General features: G+C 37.0%; 1 protein-coding gene across 4 annotated transcripts in view; it reads left to right on the forward strand.

Annotated features, from left to right (window-relative positions):
- Nucleotides 1-23624, forward strand: part of LOC122789918 (neuroligin-3-like) — a 1591643-nt gene that overhangs the window by 805740 nt on the left and 762279 nt on the right. For all 4 annotated transcript variants that reach the window (XM_044057375.1, XM_044057377.1, XM_044057378.1 and 1 more), the window contains one exon: nt 18103-18252. In XM_044057375.1, the coding sequence (XP_043913310.1) occupies nt 18103-18252 (150 nt within the window). The remainder of the gene's footprint in view (nt 1-18102; nt 18253-23624) is intronic.

Genomic DNA, 23624 nt, shown 5'->3' on the forward strand with positions numbered 1-23624 from the left:
AACAAGGTATCAGACTTGGCATGTGGTTGGAAAGCCTACAGAACCCTGAGTCATTGGCTCTTCATGAGCTTGAACCAAAGCAGGAATAGAGTTTGGCGACAAAAAGTAGTCCTTTTTTTGTTTTTGAAAATCTATATAAGTATATAAGGCACAAATTGGCTGCAGGCCGTATACAGAGCAGAATTTTAGAAAATGCATATAAAACATGGTATTCCACGGTCACATCACAGTTTATACACTTGATATTTTTTTTTGTTTTTCAGCAGCTTTATTCTTGTGGTACATGTTCAGCAAAAGCTCTTACTGCAGGCCATTGCTTCTAACTTTTATAGTATCAGATATAGTTTCTGGAGTAGCTGGCACTGTTTATTTATTTGTCTCATTTACTTAACCAGATAGCCAAACTGGTTTGAGAACCCTTTTTAGCCATGACATGGGGTAAATGCAAAAGTACTTTAAGCTTGAAGATTAAATTGGACAAGCAAGCAGGATTTACTGGACAAAAGTAACATTCTAATCAAACAGATTTACATAAGTTCAATATAGTTTAAGTTTAAACCAACAAACCTCGTGGAAACAGATCTGATACCAAAAGTACAATTCTTCCATTTATTCACAGCTACAAAATAAGTCGAGCGCTTTCATCTGCCACACTACAGGACTTTATCAAAACAGTTAACATCCAGTCACAAAGTGCTTTTATCCTTGAATTAGTTAATATCAATTAAGTACTTAAATAATTCAATTATCCAATAAAAGTATTCATAAGCTTTTAAAACATTCAAGTAGTCATTCTAAAATCACAATGTATTAATTATTACCATTTTAAATGAAAATACTTGTTAATATGAATACAAAACAAACATTTATTATTCAAAAACATTTTATAAAAACTTTCACAGTTTGGTTGCTCTTTCTTTAAGTATAGGTACAAGGGAAACATGGTCATTCAGACCTGGAGGGTGGGTGGCATTTAACAAAATCTGCCATCTATACTCACTTCTATATATGTTATTTGACCAATCCCTCCCTAATATCTTTCTTAATAATTTCCAAGATACCAAAACAAAATCCTTGCCTAACCCCACAAGAGAGTGTATGCTTATATAATGCTTTATTAGTATTATGTGTCTCAATAGCATATAAATGTTCATATATTCTTTTACACAGGGATCTCTCTGTTTTCCCCACATAGAACATGTAACAGTCTTGACAAATAACTATATATACTAACCCACTGCTATCACAGTTCCCTTTTTTCAAATAAATCTTTCTGGGGGTCACCTACCATTAATTTCTTACCTGTGTAAATATAGGGACAGTTCTTGCATAAACCACAACTGGTTGTACCTCCTTGGGTGGGTTGTTGGTAAATGGGATGTTCAGACAAAAATTTCAAGTTATGTCCCACCTTAGTTGTAAATAGGGTTTTTTCTCCCAGTTTGTTATTTAATTCTTGGTTACCTTGCAATATTAACCAATTATGAGTCAAAATATCCTTGACTTTATCAACAAAAGTTCCAGACTGTGTAACCATATTGTTGGTGTATTCTTGTTTTTATTATTATTGGGTCTCCCCACCCTATTTGTGGTTGTATCTTGACCTAAAAGTGGAACAGACTTGTTTCCCTGCCCCCTCAGAATTTTGTCAACCAATTCGTAAACCATTTTGGGGGCTACCCTTTGGCCAGAAACATAGAACTCAAATTTCTTAGTTCTAATTTGAAATCTGTAATAGTGGAGCACATTCTGGCTCCTCAGATCATCTGGCCTCTAACTAGGTTTCTTTTGATGTAATATGGGTGGTTACTTTCAAATTCCAAACAACTGTTTGAATATGTGGACTTGCGAAAAAACTTGGATGTAAATCCTTGTGTCTCATATTTCTTTTTAATGGTGACATCCAGGTAGTTAATTTCTGTAGCATGGAAATTATAAGTGAACTTAAAATATTCACAAACATTTTTTACCATTTTGTTCTTCCCTTTTCCTTAAAACAAAAATATCATCCAGTTAAACGCAAGTAAACAAACCACCCTTCTTCAAAACCTGAGTTGAAAATGTATCTCCTTTCCCATGCTGCTATCACTAAATTGGCATACATTGGGGCACAGTTTGACCCCATGGCAACACCTCTTAGCTGCTTGAAAAATTCACTTTCAAAACTAAAATAGTTGTGCTGTAAGATAGTCTCCATAGCATCAATAATAAAATTGAAAAGAGGCCACCTCAATGTAGCATATTCTAATAAAGCCTCTGAAAATAATCCCAATCCCATTTCATTGTGGTATGGAGCTAAACAAGTCTACTACATCTATAGTAGAAAATCCCCTAGATTTTAAGAAATATTCTTGTTTAATTCTTCCAAGGAAGTCCCATGAATCTGTTAACACGTTTAATAGAAATTAATGTATCTTTCAATAAACGGTCAATAAAGACCCCCTTTGAGTAAGTAAAACTGTTGTGTGCTGCTATGATGAGATGATATGGTGAGTGAAAAACATTTTTATGCACTTTCGGAATTTCGAAGGCAGTGGGGATGTATGGGTGGTCATTAAACAAAAATCTAAAAGTTTGTTCATTAATCACACCCTGTAATAAGCTATCTTCCAGGAATAGCATTAGCTTTTTATGGGCCATGTCTATTTCTCCTTTGGAAACTAGTTCATAATGATCTGTGTCATAGAGTATGTTTGCTATATCATTCACATAGTCTTTTTTTTCCCACCAAAACCACTCCGCCCCCTTTATCAGGTATCATCACCCTGCATCAAACTGAATCTTTTTGTTTTTTTTTTTTTCAATTTTAAGGCTTCCTCTCCTGTGAGGTTAAAAGTTTTATTTTTATGCAAATAATAGGCTTGATAGATTTCCTTTGTACATATTCTTTCGAAATCCACTAAAGTAGGATGTATAGGTGGGTTATATAAGCTTTTTCTCTTAAATCTGAATGCCCATGTTTCCTTTGTACCTATAGTTAAAGAAAGAGTGACCAAACTATGAAAGTTTTATAGAATGTTTTTGAATAATATATGTTTGTTTTGTATTCATATTAACAATTATTTTCATTTAAAATGGTATTATACCATGACCCCCCCAAAACGTGCACGCTGATTGGCCAGCGTGCCCGTTGTAAATCGAGTTATACTAATGGAAAAAGGTCAGGTTGCCCGGACTTTTTTCCATTAGTATAACTCGTTTTTTTAAAACACTGTCTCGCTATGTTAAATGGGTTTAACATAGCGAGACAGCTTTAAAATAAGCAACGGAGATCTCCGTTGCTTATTTTAAAGCTGTCTCGCATGTTAAACCCATTTAACATAGCAAGACAGTGTTTTAAGCAACGGAGAAAGCAAGATCTCCGTTGCTTTTAGTGTTCGCTATGTTAAATGAGTTTAACATAGCGAGACAGTTTAAAATAAGCAACGGACATCTCCGTTGCTTATTTTAAAACTGTCTCGTATGTTAAACTCATTTAACATAGCGAAACACTAAAAAAAAAGCAACGGAGATCTTGCTTTCTCCGTTGCTTTTGCCTCAACTCTGATGTACTGCGCAGGCGCAGTACATCAGAACTGCCGCGGATGCCAGACATCTGCGGAAGGGCAGTAAACAGGCATTATACTATGTCATTATTTAAGAAAAGTAATAGTTTCTTTTCTTAAATAATGTCATGGTATAATAGCAATAACCCACTTCTGGGTGTGGGTAATGGTAATATTACCCATGGTTGGCTTTGTTTGGTCCTCGGGCCGCCTCGGGACCAAACCACGCCAACCGTGGGTAAATTTAGCATTACCCACACCCAGGCGTGGGTTATTGCTATAATAATTAATATATTGTGATTTTAGAATGACTACTTGAATGTTTTAAAAGCTCATGGATACTTTTATTGGATAATTGAATTATTTAAGTACTTAATTAATGTTAACTAATTCAAGGACAAAAGCACTTTGTGACTGGATGTTAACTGTTTTGATAAAATCCTGAAGTGTGGCAGACGAAAGCGCTTGACTTATTTTGTGGCCGTGAATAAATGGAAGAATTTTACTTTGGACTCTTCTTTCGGTATCAGGTCTGGTTCCACAAGGTGTGTTGGTTTATACAGTTCTTGTTTCTCCTCGGAGAACGCTTTTTTCTGTGCATAGTTTAAGTTTAGAGAATACTTAGGAACCTACGTTGTCAGAAGGATTAATGGCAGCAATGCTGACTAATAATGTGAAGAAATAAGACAAACTGATGGGATGAGATGCAATTAACAGTGGTAGAAAAATGTTACTGCTGCTTTCAAAGTGTTTAACATTTGTACAGGTGAGGTAACTATGAAGACAAACATTAGACACTAATAGAGGAAGACCTGATTTTCAAACATACCGGGCAAGGTGTTAAAAGGCTGTGCTGATCAGTTACTTAATGCATAGTCCTCAAGGAAATATTTTACACCTCTGTTGCCATGGCAAAAGTACCCTCATGCTACAAGGAAACTAACATCATCCCACTACCAAAGAAAACCACTGCCTCCTGCCCTAATGACTACAGACCGGTCACTCTGATAGCCACTGTTACAAAATGTTTTGAGCGGCTGATCAAAAAGCGTCTTTCATTATGCCTGCCTCCTGATTTTGAGCCTCTGCAGTTTGCGTACACAGCTAACCGATCCATGGCTGATACCATATCAGTAGCACTACACATCTTCCTTGAGCATTTAGAAGGCAAAGACAACTATGTGAAGATGCTGTTCATAGACTTCAGCTCTGCATTTAATATGGTAGTACCAATGCAGCTGATAGAAAAACTGGCAGATTTAGGAATCTGTAAACATCTTTGTAACTGGGTAGTGGACTGCCTGATTGAGAGATCACAGATGGTGTGTTAGGGTAAGAAGACATCAAATCCCATCACGATTAACACCGGAGTTCCACAGGGATGTGTTCTCAGCCCACTGTTATTCACCATCCTGGCCCACAACCGCTATGCTAAGCACAAGTCTAATCATATCAAGTTTGCTGATGACACCACAGTCATGGGGCTCATCACAACAGAGGATGAAAGGATATACAGAGAGCAGGTGGCATCTCTAATCAATTGGTATGAGGGGAACAACCTTGACCTGAATGTAAGTAAGACATCAACTTCAGAAAAAGGAGTACAAAGCACCAGCACTGAGGATCAAAGGTGAGAGTGTGGAGAGGGTAAAGAGTATAAAATTCCTGGGTGTACACAATTCAGTGGATTTCTCATGGTTGAGAAACACCAACCAGCTGGTCAAGAAAGTGCACCACTGCCTCCACTTTTCATGAAGGCTGAAAAATGCTAAGCTTCCTCCTCATATTCTCTCCACCTTCTATAGAGGTGCAATAGAGAGCATCCTCACCTGGTATTTCACAGTGTGGTTTGGAAGCTACACAGTTACAGAAAGGAAGATGTTACAAAGAATGGTGAGGGCTGCAGAGAAGGTAACAGGAGTCTTCCATCGATACAACAACTTGATTCAGCAAGAAGCATCCAAAAGGCCACCAAAATAATCCAAAGCACTATGCATCCAAGTAAGTGCAATATTTATTAGTATATCCATAGTCAGTATTATTTAACCCACTGAAGTACAGTGTTACACATGTAACTTAGGCATTGTTCAATCACTAGTGTGTTTTGTATTACTTTAAATAAAAAAAAAAGTCACACACTTAGCGATATCACTCCTTTCCCAGAGTAGAATAATGGTGTGAGGGATGGGTTATCAACCTCTATCCTTACTGACCATATATGTGTTGTCAATGTTTCATTGTTTTGATTATTCAAGATGTATTGGAATTTTAATATTGTGTCATGATTGATGCCCTTATTTAACTTAGAGTATAAAGTTCTTTAAATCAGTAGCGTTTCAGTCTTCGATGTTAACCTAGTGTACTTTTTCAGTACCTCCGATGGACTGAGTCCTACTTCCTTCAGTAGTTCATGTAGAATTATTTGTCTCGCAGTGTGGCAGCACTAATGGCTTCACAAAACACTAGCAGCAGATACTGACACTACTGGGCTGTCACTGCTTCACTGAAGCAGAGCTACACGATGATGGTACTGCTAGATCCAGAAAATGTCTTACATAGAAGGGTCCCAAATACAGCCAAGACATCTCAAATTTCTCTACACTTCTTCAGTATCTATCCCTTAATCTCTTATAACTCTACAAATGCATTGTGGTGCTCTGCTTTTATCTCTGGAAGATTCCAAACAAGCAGACTTAGTCTTGAGGATTTCTTGGCAAAAGCACTTCAGAGACAGAGATACACAACTCACTGAGACTTTTTCAATTACATAGATCAAGCTAATTTGTTTTGCTGCTGTTTAGCATTAAACTCTCTGAAATTGCAAACAATGTTTCAGACTTCATATTCTTCAGAAAATTCCTGCAAAACCTGTTAGTCTGTTGACTTTCTGTGTAAAAGAGCAATATTTTAAAAGTGTCCCTATTTTTGAGTCTTTGTCCCCCAATATTTGTGCCATTGTCCAGATTTCTTGTTTTAAGAGGTTGAGAGGTATGATTGATGTCATTATATATTAAGTATAATCCTCCACTTTTTCTCTCAAAGTCATCTGGTTTGAGAGGGATTAGGAGGGTGGTAGATGGAAATTTTGAGGGAAAATCAGAAAGGTGTGCGGCAGATGTTATACTCAAACAATTTGAAACTTGTGAGTATTCATTTCTTTAGAAAGATGTTAGAACATATCCAAAGGTAACTTAAATTTAGTGTCTGTTTAATAGTGTGTGTGTGGGGGGGGGGGGGGGTAGTTAATAGCAATGCATCATTAGGAGTGCCAGCTTTGTTTTGAAACATTCATAATAACATCTCCTACAGTGCAACTGTAGTGAGCCTTCCTAAGACAAACATACAACCACTCTATTTCCCAACCAAATTTTGACATGCTGTATTTATTTTCATCAATATCTACCTTGAAGAAACTCAAGAGGATAAGCATTTTTCTTGACTGATTTCATAAATTGGCATACAATACGAGAAATCTCTCAGAGCAGTTTTACCATATGAAGAGGTAAAAAATGCAAAACTCTCACACCTGTTGACTGTCTGTTTCATTCTACCAAGGTATGTCAACCACAAAGTTGTCACTATAGCTCCCCTAATCCCATACATATGTACTTGATGCTTCAGGCCTGCACACAGACATACACTTACTCACACGCACATTAATACTTTACCAGAAAGATTCTTGCAAAATTTTAAATTCTTCACTTCCACGGTGAATACCTGTTATCACCAGGCAATAGATGTACTAGCCATGAAACAATTACATTTTTAATAAATGAGGATAGAGAAACACAGGCTAACTGAATGACAAGGTGTATCCAGTCATTTAAAACTTCAAAGGAGGAAAGGAGATGACTAGGTTTTAAATGATAATCTGAATGAAATTTGAAGAATTTAATTTAACAGGAGGAATCAGCTGGTTTTAAATGGAAATTAAGTAACTGGAGCTATAAAACCTTAAGCAGCACTGGAGCTTACTGCTCTAATTATGACTGTTCATATTACTTCAGCCCTTCACAGACATGTAAACATAACTGTTTGTTCACTGGCTTTTCCATTTCATCTGAAATCAAGTGTGCTCTTAGTTTGCCTCTCATAGTCATGACTTCTGAAGTAATTCATTGCTAAATGTCATGGCATTCATCTATGAAACTGCTTGGCAATGAGGAACATTTTACATAAACTTTAAATTCCCAAGTGGATTTACTTTCTATTAACTATAATAACACAGTGTTTCTTGCTCCTGCCCCGGTGGTGCAGCAGTTAGTGTTGATGCCTCACAGCAAGAGGTTCTCCCATTCAATTCTCGTCCGGAGCACCTTCTTTGTGGAGTCTGAATGTCCTCCCCATGGTCGAGTGACATTAAAGACATGCAGGTAGGTGCGAGCGTGAATGGGCGTGCCTTCGTTGAAGGTTGGGCATTGGGCTGGCAACTCGGCACTGTAAAATCCACTGCTAATCATGAGTGGACCGGAGTTCCACTGTGGCAATCCCTAACTGGGAAAAGCTGATAGAAAGACTGTGCTTTTCCTGTTTGTTGTATGGATACCTTATTTCAGCCCACTCCGGATATTCATTACAGTCTGATCACAAATGGCTACCTTTTTACCTAATCCAGTTAACAGTGAGCTGCTGTTTGTTTGTTTTTTTTAACATATTCCTTCCCTGCTGCTGCATACAGGCCAGGCTGTAATGATCAGGCAGTTGTCTTGTCTATGGCCTAGCAAAGAGAGAAAGTCATGGGGTTGGCCAAGAGACACTGTTCTGTTTACTTAATTCATTTATTATTTATTTCCATTTGTTAACCGAGTAAGTGAACCAGTCTATTGACCATTTTTGGTAACTGCTCAGAGGAGCAGTTACAAGTCTTTCACAGAAATGTAAAATTATTTTACAGAGGAGAAACCTAAACATAACATGGCAAAGCAAGCTTTATCTACAAGGCAAGAAAATGCATTCTGAATCTATTGAATTGGGGTGACAATGACAAAAATGGATACAGTACAAATATGCATTATATACAAAGGATATAAATTGTATATACACCATATAAAACATTAAATTCAGTAATTAATTTTCAGTTAGCAGTGAAAATTAAGACTGAGATTTATAACCTCTGTTAGCGGGTGATTCCAGTTTTCAGAACCTAATCTTGAAAAATCTCTTTCCCTAATAGCAGTTTTGAATGGTGATCCGAATAAAATTATGTTGCCTTCCTGGCTGTTTCTCAGAGAACAGGTTTGTTCTCTAAGATTGCACAATTACCTTATTCATGCTGTAGTAGTCACATTTTAAGATTTTGAAAAGTAAAGTAAAGTACTTTGTAACAACAAAGCCTCAGATGCTACAGAAAGCCAAACGAGTTATTTTCAGTACATCACAATGGTATGTTTCAGGGTCAGCATGTAACACAAATCTGCACACCTTGTATTTCACAGTTTGAAGATCATGTGTGTTGTTATATACAGGGAGGAGACACAGCAGAGGCCATCCAAAACTAGTTTAGGAAGGAGGATATTTTAGCTATACAAGTCCTAGTCATGTGGGACAAGAGATGAGATATTCTATAGTTTCATTTGATCTGTGAGAAAACTTTGGATGAGACCTTAGCTGTACTGATTGTAAAGCTAATGAAGAGATCCAGTGTTAGACCCAAACATTTCTATTCAGTGACTTTGGGAATAGTAGTCATTGCTGGCTTTGTTAGAATTGGTTGCAAAGTACATAGTTTGCTTACTGTAGAAAATACCATGACATTTGTTTTCTTAATGTTCCTTAACAGCTTATTTGTAGAAGCCCAAATGCCTAGGTCTTAGAAGCTTTTCCGTAGGTCTGTTTACAGACGTGGGAAGGATTTTTCAAGAGTTAAGGAGGATGATGTCATCTGCGTAGATTACTAAATTCAGGTAGGGAGGTTGGTGTTGAGACTTAATAGAGGAAGAGAAGATAAAGGGGTCCCCATTATTAAACGTTGCAGGGCACATGACTTGAGAGTTCCTTTTTCAGACAGTTTGTCATTGGCATATAGTTGAACAGTTGACTTATTTAAATACTTTTGGAATCATAAAGTTGTTTTATTATCAAAGTTAAGTTTTAAATCTTTGTCAGGTAGTAAGGACTATCTGTTTTAAAAGCCCTGGACATATAAATGGGCACTCCCATTGTTAAGCGACTATCATTTATGTTACTGTATATAACGTCAATAGACGTAAGTAGGGCTGTTGTTATAGAGAAGGAATTTCAGAAGCCATGTTGCTGATTGCAAAGAACATGGAACTTATAGCTTAGAAATAGGACAGGGGATGGGAATAGGTCTATATTCCCTTAGATTAGTAGGAGAGGAGCACTTTGATAGGGGTATAATAACTGAGTGTTTACATTTTGGTGGGACTAAGCCAAAAGTTAGAGATAGACTGAGGATGTGTGAGAGGTTTAGAATCCTTTCAGCTGCCAGAGGAAGGAAAGTAAGGTGAAGTAGAGTAAATCTGGCTCCTGGGGTACTTAGTTTTTGTGATAGGTCTTTGGTATCTTTGGCAGTGATAGCTGTGAAGTAGAATGTAGCAGAATAAGATTCTACCAAGTACAGCGCAGGGGTGTTTATGGAGCTAAGATTGATAGCTGCAGGGATATTAGCAGTTATTTCAGTTAAAGAAGAGATACGCAAATGTCTATATTTATCAGACAAGTTTACAGTCTTGGTTATTTAAAAAGTAAAATAGATTATGTTACTGGTGAATAGATTACATCTTGGAGGGTTGGTGTTGCTAAGCTGCCCTGTAGGCTTTCTTTACGAAAACATTTCGGTTTGAGGCTTTTGTTTGCTTTTGTCACAGATGTCGTGTTTTGACTATTAGCAGTTTGTCCTGGTAAGTTTTCTATGCTGCAAATAGCATGTAGTTGGTTGTTTAATGGCTCTTGTTTTGGTGTTTTTCATGCTTTTCTCACAGCTTTGTATGATTTTTGATATCCACAGACTTTCGTGCATGAAGTCTGTGATGGTTTAATGTGAATAGGTTGCTTCGATTTTTTGTCAATGATGAGACAGACTAAGAGAAGTCAATGTCTGGTCAGTTTAGGTATAGAGAAATGGTCAGTGAGTAGCATTTAGTTAGTTACTGAACTGTGTTTTTTTTCTGACTGTGAATGTGTCTATTAGTTATGATTTGAGATGGCACTTTTGTTATTTTGAAGGACCAGGTGGAAGAAATATGGTGTTCGTCACTTAAAAAAATTTGGCATTGTGTTTATGTTTAGACAGTGATGGCCGATACTCATGATCAATAGGTCTGACATGGAGCTAACTGCTTTAAGTTAGAGTGCAGGGTCCAGTTTTTCTGATGTTTACCCAGATCTAATTCCTTAAGGTTGAAGTTGCCTAGAATTATCCATTTATTTGGGATTGCAGTAGGATACATAGTATGCAGTGTTTGTTGCATTATAGCGATTGACTGATGAGGTGAATAGGATGAATACTGCAGCAGTACATAGATAAGTAAGTCCTCCTAGTGTAATATGTAGTTACCTACAGTTTGGCCTTCTGTCATCAGTGGTATCGGCTAGGGTATATTCCCTAATGGCAATGCTGGATTTTGTTTTCACTGTATGCGTGTGCCCTACTAAAGTTCACTTTTAACGTCGATAGTTATTAATTACACAGTAGTTATCCTGTACATATATATATATATTTATTTATATATTTACACACATACATATATATATATATATATATATATATATATAAGTATAGAAGTTGTCTTTGCATGAAGCTTCAGTTAGGGACAGTTTATGAAGATGTTTGTTAATAAACCAGTTTTCTAATAAAGTCAATTTATTATTGAGGCTAATTAAAGGAGACATTTTTTAAGTTAAGTAGTCCATGATTTTTTTATAACTATCTCCTGACAGAGATATTTTCTGCATTAGATAGAATAGTTTTTGTCCTTGTTACAGTGGAGGTGAATAATTGTTGTGACCAGGTGCACCATCTACTCCACATAAGTATGCAGTGAGTAAGGTGAACAGCATGTGCTTGCCCACATGCACGACATGTGCAGTACCTCTAAGGTGATTGACATGTGCTTACCCACATGCACATGCCATGTGCAGTACACCTTTAAGGTGAGCAACATGTGCTTACTTGCATGCACATGCCATGTGCAGTACACCTGTAAGGTGAGCGACATGTGCTTACTCACATGCACATGCCCCAAGAGAGGCTGATTTATGTGTGCGTTATACCATCTAGGCTGCATCCTCCTTTTCACCATTAGGCAGTCAATGTAACTGCAGGACATTTTCCATATCTTAACTCTGTATTCCTTTAGCAATTTCCAGTTACCAGAGCTTCTAGCTAATCATGAATTGGCACTCTGCTACATTTCTTCAGGCACAGCACTGAACACTGTGCAAGATCACACTATACTGTTTTTTGCTTCTGGAACAAGGCATTTGGCACCATTAATAGCCTTGCACAGATCATTAATGGCACCTCATGTCACTGTGATAAAGCAGGATTTAGCTTTTTATGTTAATAGTAAGTCATCAAGGTTTGTCCTCTGCCTGGGGGGAGCAGTTTTTAATATTTCCCTCCTAATCATAAGACAGTTCAATATCAATATCATCAGATGAAACTCAAACCTCCTTCTAAATCCTTTTCTAACATCAAGTCTAATCATAATTAACACAGTAAGCTTCCATTAACTCTGCCTATAAGTTTTCGATTTGCCTTTTCTGGAATGTACTGTATTAACTAACACCCAGGCTTCAGGTCTTCAGCACTGTATGTTAATGCCCTGCCTAGATGCTAGCCTGCCTGTCAAAGGTGCCTCCTTAATGTGACTACACATGTGGAGGTTTCTGAGCAGCAGAATTTGTTGGAAGCTTTTGCAAATTGTTCACTAACGGGAGCTGCAATTCCCTTCCACATCACTATTACCATAAATGTGAGTGCTCTCCAGGCAGGAGTTTGTCTTGTCACTGAATGTTGTGTCCTCCTACTCAAGTCGAGTTGAACACTTCTGTTTGCTCTTGTGCATTGTCTCCCTATTTTACATGCATTTTTGGAAGTGGTAATTATCACTACATATATTCTACCACCATTGCTCAATATTTTTGTTCCTCTAGTGTCCTTTTACTGGGCTAGTGATCCTGAATTTGCAATACGTTTTAACAAGCCTCTCAGAACTTATTTTTTTATTAGTCCCGTTTTTCAAAATTTTAAAACCTATTTTAACACAAGGCCTAATGGAAAACTTTACAATAAAAGCCTAAAGATAGTTTATTAGAGTAACCAGTCATCCATAAATCCTTTGTGGGAAGTGAAAGTGCCAATAAAAAATTCAGACGTGGAGACAAGAAAATTCCACCCAGAGTATATCTGGAAACCAGAATTATGTCTAAGACCATACAGCTGTAAAGTAAAAATTGTAACCACTGATTTTATAAATGTTGCTTTGCGTAAGGGATTCTCTCCATGTTTGCCTTCTTTAATATTCTTTGTGTGTTTCATTTCTAAACCCTTGTTTCATAACTAACACACACTTGTTTATGTCTGCAGTAAACTCTTCCTTTAGTATTTTCACTTCCGTTCGTTATTAAAGTTACTATCCTTGTTTGCATTTCTTTTTTTTTTTGCATTAGCCCATACCTCTTCTAGAGATGATAGTCTGAATTTTCATTTATTATTATTTTTGTTTTTGTGAGCAGGCTAGATTTAGGCTTAACTTCTCTTTGAACACCTGAGTATGTTCCTCTGTTCTCTCATTCATTATAGACTCCTGGACATTCAGCACTAGTTTTCGCTTGTCCCATAGATGCGTGGATATAGTCCTAGCCCATGGCATGGATGAGGAGGAGAAGACATGGTAGCAACTGGGTAAAGGAAGCTAGAATATAGCAGGTGCAGTTTGGGAGGAGTTTGATGAGGAATTGGTTTGAAACATACAAGAAGAACTGCATAATAGCAGATTAAGTCTAAGTTTATTAAAATTAAAATGCTTAACATTTAAGAAGGAGTGGTACAAATTTAATCAAGTAAAAGAAAAGAGAGTTAGAAGTTACACAGTAAATGTAGACGTACACTACAAGATAGGTGAAATAGTCAAATGAAACCATGCTTAAAACAGTTTTAAAATCACAAATTCTGAATTTAAATTATTATGTAAAATAGTTCACACCTGTTTGTAAAATATAGTTGATAAGAGAGTTCTGATGCTAAAACATTAAGAAAGAAGTCAAACCATGCAAGTTTAGAAAGGCAAGTGCAAGACACATTATTCCTCAGACTCTTATGCTGTTATACACTTAAAAATTCCAAGGCTGCAAACTATTAACGGACTAAAAACTTCCATTAGCACATTACACAGCAGGACAGCAAAAGATAAATACAGGATGAAAAGGTATCCAAGCTGCCATGCCTTTCACAAATAGTACCAACATCTTCTGTCATGAAAAAACTTTTAGTCCAGATAATATTTGTTACAGGATTACAGTCAAGACAGTACATGCCTCACTGTGTTGGAAACTATTTTTCTAAGCCAGAATACACAGCAAAAAAGTTTAATAACAGTTATGCTTAAAAATCCTGCCCATAGTGAGTTAAAATATTTAAGCATAACAACACAGACACTAATCCAGATATCCACAAAGAGTGCAATGTAACTTTTAAATGTAGGATGGTGCAGCCCACTGCGAACGGTTTGACAGACATATGTATTTGGGGCCGATGGGTGGAGTGCATACCTAAACCCCACTGTTTTTGATGACCTTTCTTTACAAAGGTAGCACTCTAAGAATGTCCTGCACTGCAGTGGATACTGGGTCCATAAGAGCTGCATCATGAGTTGGTTGTTTACATGCAAATGAAAGATCCTAGAGTGTGGACATCTAGATGTTGTACACCTGCATTAGTTAACACTACAGTTGGATGCCAGAAAGCTTTTTCAGAGATCAAACTCTTTCTTGGCTCCCTCCTTTTCAAAATCCTAAGATTACTACCATTAAAACTACCACTGAGGCACAAACTACCCATTAGTAAATCAAATTACTCTGGTAGACATACCCAAGGAATAGTTTCACTGTAAACTATAATAGGAGAAAGAGTCTTCTCAAGAACTGGTCCTGCTACCTGGAACCACCCGACTACCGATGATGAGAATCGCCAATCGTTCTTAGAATTTAAAAACACCTTTAAAGTATACTTGCAAAAGGGGACGGAGTATTACCTGCTTTTGTAACACTAATTTTCTAGCTGCCTTTCTCATGTTATTCCATCTGTGTGAATATTTTTTGTTGTTGTCCAGCTATAAAAAAATTCAGCTCATGTATAGCTTTGCTAAGCCAATACCTTTCTGTTGTAAATACCAGCACTCAGCTTTGTACACATAAAATTCTTAGAAAGGAATACTTAATTAGGTTTACCTTTACATACACAAAACACACACTTGCGATTGCTCATATGAGCGAATCGTAACCACGAAAACCAAAACAGCGACAGTTTCCAGTGTTCATAAATCAGAAAATTGAAAAGCAGATTCACTGATTTTTCTAACATAAATGTCGAATAAGACATGTAATGAAGTGTAATGCAGGGGGGCAATCTGCCCTGCACACCCCCCTACTTTAATATACTAACTCCGAGATCGAACTACAGTGGGGAAAGGGACCATTTTCTGACCCCCACTATAGTGCAATCCACCCCAAAATGCTGAATCTGCAATGAGCGAATGTCACTGTGCATTCACTCATTGCACATTCGAACCTTTTTGCATTTGACGTTTGCATACTTTGCAAATGTCCTTTCAAACATCTGCTGTTCGCCCATGTGCAAAACTCACACATGAAGGTAAACCACTTAATTACTTATGTCATACTTAATGTGTACTACTGTATATAGCTGCATTTTTGAAGATGCCTCATTTCCACAGTATTTATAAATTTGTCTCTTTTCTGTTTATCAGTAATATCTTTATTTAACATTTATTCCTGGTTTGTGTCTGAAAAGTGTCAGTTGATTGGCACAGCCTCCTAGTTATCAAAAGAATGAATAAATGAACAAATAAATAAAAGCAGCAAAGCGAAGAGAAATATAAATAAATATAGAATTTGATGTAATTACAAAGGCCGAAGAGTTTTATTTGATGCAAAAATATGTTCTTTTCATGCAAGGCCTGTGAAAAAATATGTATAAGCACACACAGTCCGAAGAGTTCCAGGCTAAGCTGGGCACTCCTTCTGCTTTCGCATGTGCTACCCCAGTAAGGGAAAATAGGCTGAGTGTTACCCCAGTAAGGGAGGATAGGCCAATGAGTGTTACCCCAGAAAGGGAGGCTAGGCTGATGAGTGTTACCCCGGTAAGGGAAGATAGGCTGATGAGTTTAACATTTTAAAATAGGCATTCAGATTTTATGAAACCAACAATGCAGTTTAGTAGGTTTCAGTATCAGGTAGTTTAAAACATTTCAAACCTGTAGCATCTCAATAGAGATGATGATTCATCATGATCATTCACTGAAACTTCATGTTGTAGGTTCTAATCCCCTTTGAATGGATAATCACATTGCCTGGTGACAGAGTCATGTTATCAAGATCTGACATCGTAGGGTAGTTAGCTAGAACTAGTAACAGCAGAATACACCTGACAGCCTTTTTCCATTGAAAGAGGTCTGGAGCTATTTACTACTTTGCCTAAGACACTGTTTGGTCTGGTCACAAAAAAGCAAACCTCTGAAACTTTGCAGCGATTGATGCAGGGAATAAGCAAAATTTGTACAGCGTCAAATGCATGAAGAAGGCCTGCATTGCCTTATGCTGCAGTAAATAACCTGGGGGATTTGATGCATTAGGTGCCTGGGGTAGATCTGGGAAGATTTACATTGTCAGCTGCATGTTCTGAAGAGCTGAAGTGCCAGGCATTTGTATTTTGTAGGTCTGGGAGATCTGCTTTGTCCAGAATCATGGAATCTGTCTGCAAGTTCTGCAGTGTCAGAAGAAAGAAACTCTTTTATAAAAAACTATGGTGTTGCATGATGCATGGAATAGTTATGAGGGGAACTACACTGTAAAATGCAAGTAGCGGCTTTCTAAAGATCTGGACTGGCTTATATATGAATTAGGTATGTGTGATTGGTTGTGTCAGTTATACGCAGAAGATTGAGGAGATGTACAATGTCCACTTATTTGAAATAAAACTGCTTAGCTCTAGGGTTTCTTATGATTGACTGATTAGGTCTACTGTGCTGATGGTTCAATAAAATTGTTATTTCGATTTTAAACCTGTAGTGGAATGGCTCAGTAGAGTCATTTATATACTTTGTAAGAAATTCTGATGTGAAGATGGAAAGCCATATAGCAGCATCGTCTTCTGGAAGGATTATGAAAATCTAATGATATATTCATACTAAGGGTGATGCCAATAATCTATATTTCAGGATCCCATAAAATGATAATAACTTTCAAGGCAAAATATCTGTGGATCATTGTTAAACAGCTAGCTTGTTGCTTAAAGCAGACTTCATGCAGTGTTGCAGAAGCTGTGTCGATAAAAAGTACAAGTCTTTGTTCTGAAAGCATACAGTCTTTACTTTCCCATTTTCTAGCAGAAGTCACACAGTCCACTGTTCTGTGACTTCATTCATTATTCAGGGCACCAAGAAGGAAAAGGACTTCCAGCATCATTAGTCATGGCACTGATTGTGAACATCGCCTTTAATGTTATACTTCTTTGAATTCAGACGATAAGTCCTGCACAAAAAGTGTGAACTGCAATCAGCTATATGAAATAAACATGTTGCTGTTCAACAAGGTCGTTGCTCAGCTTACATTCAGGACATTTCTTGTTCATACTCCCTGCTGCCTTTATCTGACAGACACGAGCAGATACAAACAAGTGCTTTTGCTTAACTATGGTAATACATAGGGGGTTGTGGGTCTGCAGTACTGCTTAGTCTGAGCAGACTTCATATCATAGTAGTGACTTCATTGCAGGTAGAAGTACATGTCCAGTTTTTCAGCTGATTTCAGGTGTTAAGGATTTGACCATTTGCTAGTCCTGTCATGTTAAAGGTTGGCCATGATTTGTCTCCATGTTTTTATGTACACAGATTTCGTCTCCATCCACTGTTTTTCTTGTCACTCTGTCTGCATCAATAACTGCACATGCACGCTATTCTAAATCTAAACAGCTTTCCATCTGTTAAAAATGAGAAGATAAGATAGATTTATGTCTATATGTCAGTGATAGCTTACTGTACAGTACAAAATACACTGCACACTTATAGCATTTGTTTCATTTCATACAAATGTATAGCATCTATATCCCAAAGTGTTTAACTCTCCTTGATTGTCACCTTTGGTGGGTTACACTGTGCTGGTAGCTAGTTTTGCTGTGTGGGTTGGCAGGGAAATTTGTACATCTGGGTATGTTTGCACATGGCTGTGAAATTTTTAAAAGTTGTATATATTTGTGTGTGTCTGTGATGCGCAAATGAGTCCATGTTTCGCTGGGTAAGGGGTACTATCAACAGAGAGCTGTTATCAGTATCATAACAATTCCATCTTCCAGACATTCGAGACAGTGGAGCGAAGCCTGTGATGGTCTACACGCATGGAGGGTCATACATGGAAGGCACAGGAAACATGATTGACGGCAGTGTCCTCGCTAGCTACGGCAATGTCATCGTCATCACCCTGAACTACCGAGTTGGAGTACTAGGTAAGCCCAATGAAAGTAGATTGCACAGAATGTTCTGCTGTATTTTTTAAGGTCCTACATTGGATTTTGACAAAGTGCAACACAACAAATGTGTGTTTACTAATACTGGATTGGTAGTATGTTACTGTTTTTTATGGTAGAATGAAGGAAAGTCATGGAGTAGTTCATGATTTATAATGACAGAACAGTGATTATGGCCTGTCCTTTCATATTTCATCTGGACAGTTCAAAAGACCATTGTGAATCTCAAGTGAACTTTATACAAAAATGCAAATTTTTTTGTCATTTAACTCTCCAAAGAAATGTGTGTTTTCTAAGCAAGGTCAGCAACTGTTGCAACCAAAATGAAATGTCTGGTGAGCCTTCCCCAGAGTGTGTTTTAGTAAGGTGATTTCTAATGATATTTCAGTGTTAAAAATACGCAAAAACTTTTATTTGTCTAATGTTTTTCACCTTTCACAGGAAATGCACTTCTGTAAGATTTCATTTGTGTGTGAATTTTATCAGTTTTTGGTCCTGGCACAAATGTAAACTCATCTATACAGCTGTAGCAGACACCAGAAGAAATTCAGAAATAGCTGATTTCCAGGGACAATGTGTTTTTCATTGTACTGGTGAATAGACATAGACTATAGGCAAGAGATTCTGCAGCTCAGATCCAATATGATATAGCAACTGCAAAAGAAAGAAAGGCAGGACACTGCTGTACGAACTCCTTTTTTAATAAACCAAGTAATCCACAAGTTAGCGCTTTCGGGATAAAACCCTTCTTCATCCAATATGATATAATATGCAATTTTACATCTTTTTGAGAATTTATTCAGTTATTTTAGCACTTTATGATGGTAGGAAGTGGGGGGTGTTTGAGATGACCCTTAAATACAAGAAATATGAATTTTAATGTCCTGGGCAGATAAGACTAAACTATTCTCCCCACATACCAGTACTAATCTGAAGTGGCTAGAGCCAAGTGTGACACATTTTTAAGCGGGCTGATTTCTAAGGTGCACCATGGGGTGAAGCCTTTTATTTTTTAAGTCAAAAATCAATGTGTAGCCTGAAAAGAACTTCAAGTCCGTGATTTGCAAGAAATTAGATAAGTAGAATGATTAATGCTCACGACATGAGGACGATATATCACAATATAATGAATGTTGTGTTAGCATTCTACTGAACTTAAGAAAGAGCTATTTATCCCACAATTGAAATGTGCAAGTTCTGTCTTACAAAATAAGTATATTTCTAAAAACACTTTATTGTTCCCTTTAAATTGACTTTTAAAACTCTAGTGGAGCTGAGTATAAACTATATAACACATGGCCTCTTGCAGTATAATGACAGTGTTAAATATAACCTGCTTTTTATTTTCTTATAAAAACTTCGTCTGCATGACTTCATAGAGTAATGTATGAAAAATGAAAATGCCTTTTACTGACACATTTTATGAGCAAATAAAGTTTGTTTGCTAAATACAGCTAATGGATATGTACGCCAAGGAATGACATACTGTCTAGTAGATATAGTGGCTAGAATGCCTTATTTTCAAAATGAATACACAAGATGTGGAAACTTCATCAAAAAGCTAAGCAGACACGCTTATGAAGGATAATCTCTATGTTCTTTACCCAGAATACTTTGTTGCAGACACAATATGATGACATTTTGGAAGATACCCAAAAGCAGTTAACAGAAAATAAGACAACAAACCATATTTTATGTTTCACAGAACATAGTGTAACCTCATTATCTAGAGCAGGTCTGTGGATAAAATATAGTTAAGGATGTTTGGAATGATAATTGATCCATTTTAAAAGAACATAGACTATCACAGAAATGGCAGACACTGATTGGTTCTGACTTTTTGGTGACCTAGTCATTCTTTTAGGTAGGTGTATTGTGAGGAGAACAATATGTGGAGAATACACCACATAGGTGGTTCTGCTCTATGGTTTACTAGAACTCCTGTGAAAGCCATTTGATTCTGTATTCACACAGACAGTACAATTTACAGGGGTCAAGACCAGCAGCAAGGTAGGCATGAAATGTGTCCTTTCTTTTTATAGTGTACTAATCAAGTAAAACAGTTTAATCTGCTTTGTTCTGGCACAATGTGACATGGAGCTGTCCCTTATGTGCCTTCCTCACCATCACCACCACCGTGGATCATCATCGTCCCTTCATGGCTGCAGGTAAGATGACAAAATATGTGCTGCTATATCAGAAGCCAATTTCCACAGAGTATTGCTACAATGACAACACTGCGATTTTGAAATGTTTAAGAAAAAAAAAGAGATATTGTTAAACAGTTGGGTAACAAGCTACATAAGCCTCTAAAACTCAAAAGCTGGATAATTATGTATTTTACCTTAGAAAATATCCCTTCAGTGACACTGCAGTACATAGTATGGAGGTTTAACACCGCTCATAAAGCCACATACTTTGGATAAAAACAGTGCCCTGCCTGTTTGCACTAGAAGATTCTAGAGCTTCTGTGGAGTTTCTTAATGCAAAACTACTTTGAGTTTGCATACTCATAGTTACAATAAATTTGAAATGTGAAATGTTTTGTTCCTTGTGTTTACTGTGGTTCATATCTGAAAATGAAGTGAATTACTTTGCCCTCCTTTTCTGTAAAAACAAAACCTAGCTAAATATATTTTAAAAACTGAATGGAATTTTCTTTGAATTATCTTGCTATAGTATGGTACAGTATGATGTTCTATAGAAAATAATTATTTTTATATAACATGTTGATTCCTTAACTGGTCACATTGTGTATGATTCATATGTGGTTTATCATTCCAATGTGTTGAATAATGCTTTGTACCTTCATCTCTACAATACTGAAGTTGAGGTTAAGACGTATTGCACAGCTATGTGACTTTTCAACTTGTGATGTCATGTAATTGTCATTCTGTGCTCTGCTACTGTGTGATGCCAAGAGGTTCATGCTTTTTTATTGTATGCATCCTGCTGTGCAATGCCATGATGTTCATCATTTGTGCTACAATCACTTCGCTACTACGTGTCGAGCGAGCGGCTCAGTATGATGTATAATGGCTCTAACATGTGACATGCTATAATGTTCATACTATTTTGTGAGGTCATGCAGTCCTCTTGTGTGAGATGTTACTGGCCTCACTTTTTGTATATTTATGACATTTATCCTGTTGTGTGATGCTATGAATGTCATTACAATTTGAAATGCCATGTGGCTATTGCTTTCTGCACTGCCATAATGTTCTTACTGATGAATGATGTCATGGGGCAATTTGTGATTTGCAGTTTGGGAATTTTTTCCTATTTTGTGCTTATTGGAGGAATGTAGTGAGTGATATGACCTTACCTGTGCAGCAGGAAGCAATGCAGAAAGAAAAACGTCTTTAGAAGTGAAAAAGCATGTGTAGTGACACTAACTGGTGCATGTCATGGAGCCGAGTATAACTATGAATCTTAATCTTACTACTTCCTGCACTGTTTTCAGAGGAAAATAAACAATGTCTTTGGAAATAGGGTGAAGTTTTATATCCACCATTTCCAACAACTAATGACATGGATCACTTAATCCCTCTGTTCTGTCTTATTCATAATATTTCAGTTTAAGTATCCATGTCCGTTTCCAGCCAGCTTTCAACCAATCAGGGACAACTTTTAACAGAATCAAGGATAAATCCAGAAATAATAAGAGACAGTCAGGGACACTTAAAATATTAGCACTATTAACTTGAGACACTGATAGAATAAGATAATATAAATTAATATACATTTTCTGAAGTAAAGGAAGTGTAGAACTCTAACTGCTATTAAAATTTATAAGTGCAATTCACCAAATTTTCTTCAACAATCACCTGTTGCAAGAGGGAATAAGAGGGACAGACCTAAAACCAGGGACACTTGAGAGGTATCTACCAGAAGCTATTAGATGACAATATAAGAATTAGGCAGAAATGGAGCTTTTCTGAAGTGTGCATGATAGTTTTTTAAGTCCTAAAATTAAAATTTGCTTTGTTCATATGTAGTGCTCCAGAAAGATTGTGCCAGTTCATAGCAAATGTAATGACTGTTAGTAAAAAATTTAAAGTTCCTCCATACCTTTGCACAGTTGCATTCATTTTCATAAGTTCCATTCTGAGAGTTACAGAAGTAGTAATAATAGAATACTGGATGGATTATTGAACTGTTATGAAGGCAGAATTCCATGTCGAGTGACTTCCACCACCTAACTGAATGCTGTTTTATTTAACTAGTTAGCCTCAATAACCAGTACTGCAGTAATAACTGGGAATTAGTTTGTGACGGTTGACTAATGACAGGACGTAAGAGTATACTGATAGTGTATTCTGCACTACTCCAGCTATTAAACAACACAGTTAATACTTTCCTATACAAAATGATTGCAAAAGATAAGAGCTACTTGCAGGAGGGTAAACCTACACTCTGTTGAGGTAAATTTGTCCACATGTTGTTGACTGAATTTTGTATATTGTGGTACATTTTGCTTTAGTTAGCTGATGTTTTTCCCCCTTTTACTCCACTGTATTGAAACTTTGATGTTGACATATGGGTTAGGGAAAATGGGAGGCCAAGCTGCCCAGATGGAGGTGCAAAGGGGGCTTTTCTCAAACTACATTTATTAGTATTGGGGATTCAGAAACATGTAACTCATAGTTTTGTAACTTGACCAAACACATGGAAACCCTTGCTGAAGCATATTGTGTCATGACATAGTAATTAAGCATGCACTAATGCTCAACGTGTCACAGACCACTGAGATGTGCAAAGTACCTCTATGCACTGGCAGATTTGCTTCATAAAAATAATAAATCTTGAATGGCAGGTGGACCTTGAGCAACCAAGCATTTTTATCAGGAATGAATAAATTCCACCATCAATCATACCACCCTACCATGGAATATTTTTTTCCCTGTGGTATCTGTGCACCTTTTTCATTATTTGTTTATGCTGGTAAAGTAGAGGCAGATGTCTTATTCTGAATCTCAATGTTCAGACAAATATTTGGCTAAGTTATAATTATGAGGGAACTGACTTGTCATTTACAATGCAACAACTTACCACTTTCTGCTTACCCTAAAAATGAACCAGTAAATATTTTGGCCTGATGGACAAATGGCCCTTAAATACTCAGCATTCGGTGAATGATGTCATAGTGTATGAGTAGGTCTCTAGCAGTGTTTTGACATCACTAAGGTTATTCAAAGGTTATATTGCGGCATTCAGTTTTGTCCTGAATTTGTTCTTAATTTCTAGCAAACTGGAAATATAGCATACAGCATTCATGAATCTGTGGGGTCCCTAAACATACTGGTTTCAGTTTATGCCTGCAGTTATTAAAAATGTGGACTGTCATCGTG

Source organism: Protopterus annectens, chromosome 15.part0 (assembly GCF_019279795.1).
Source record: "Protopterus annectens isolate FY-2018-M chromosome 15.part0, PAN1.0, whole genome shotgun sequence".
NCBI lineage: Eukaryota > Metazoa > Chordata > Ceratodontiformes > Protopteridae > Protopterus > Protopterus annectens.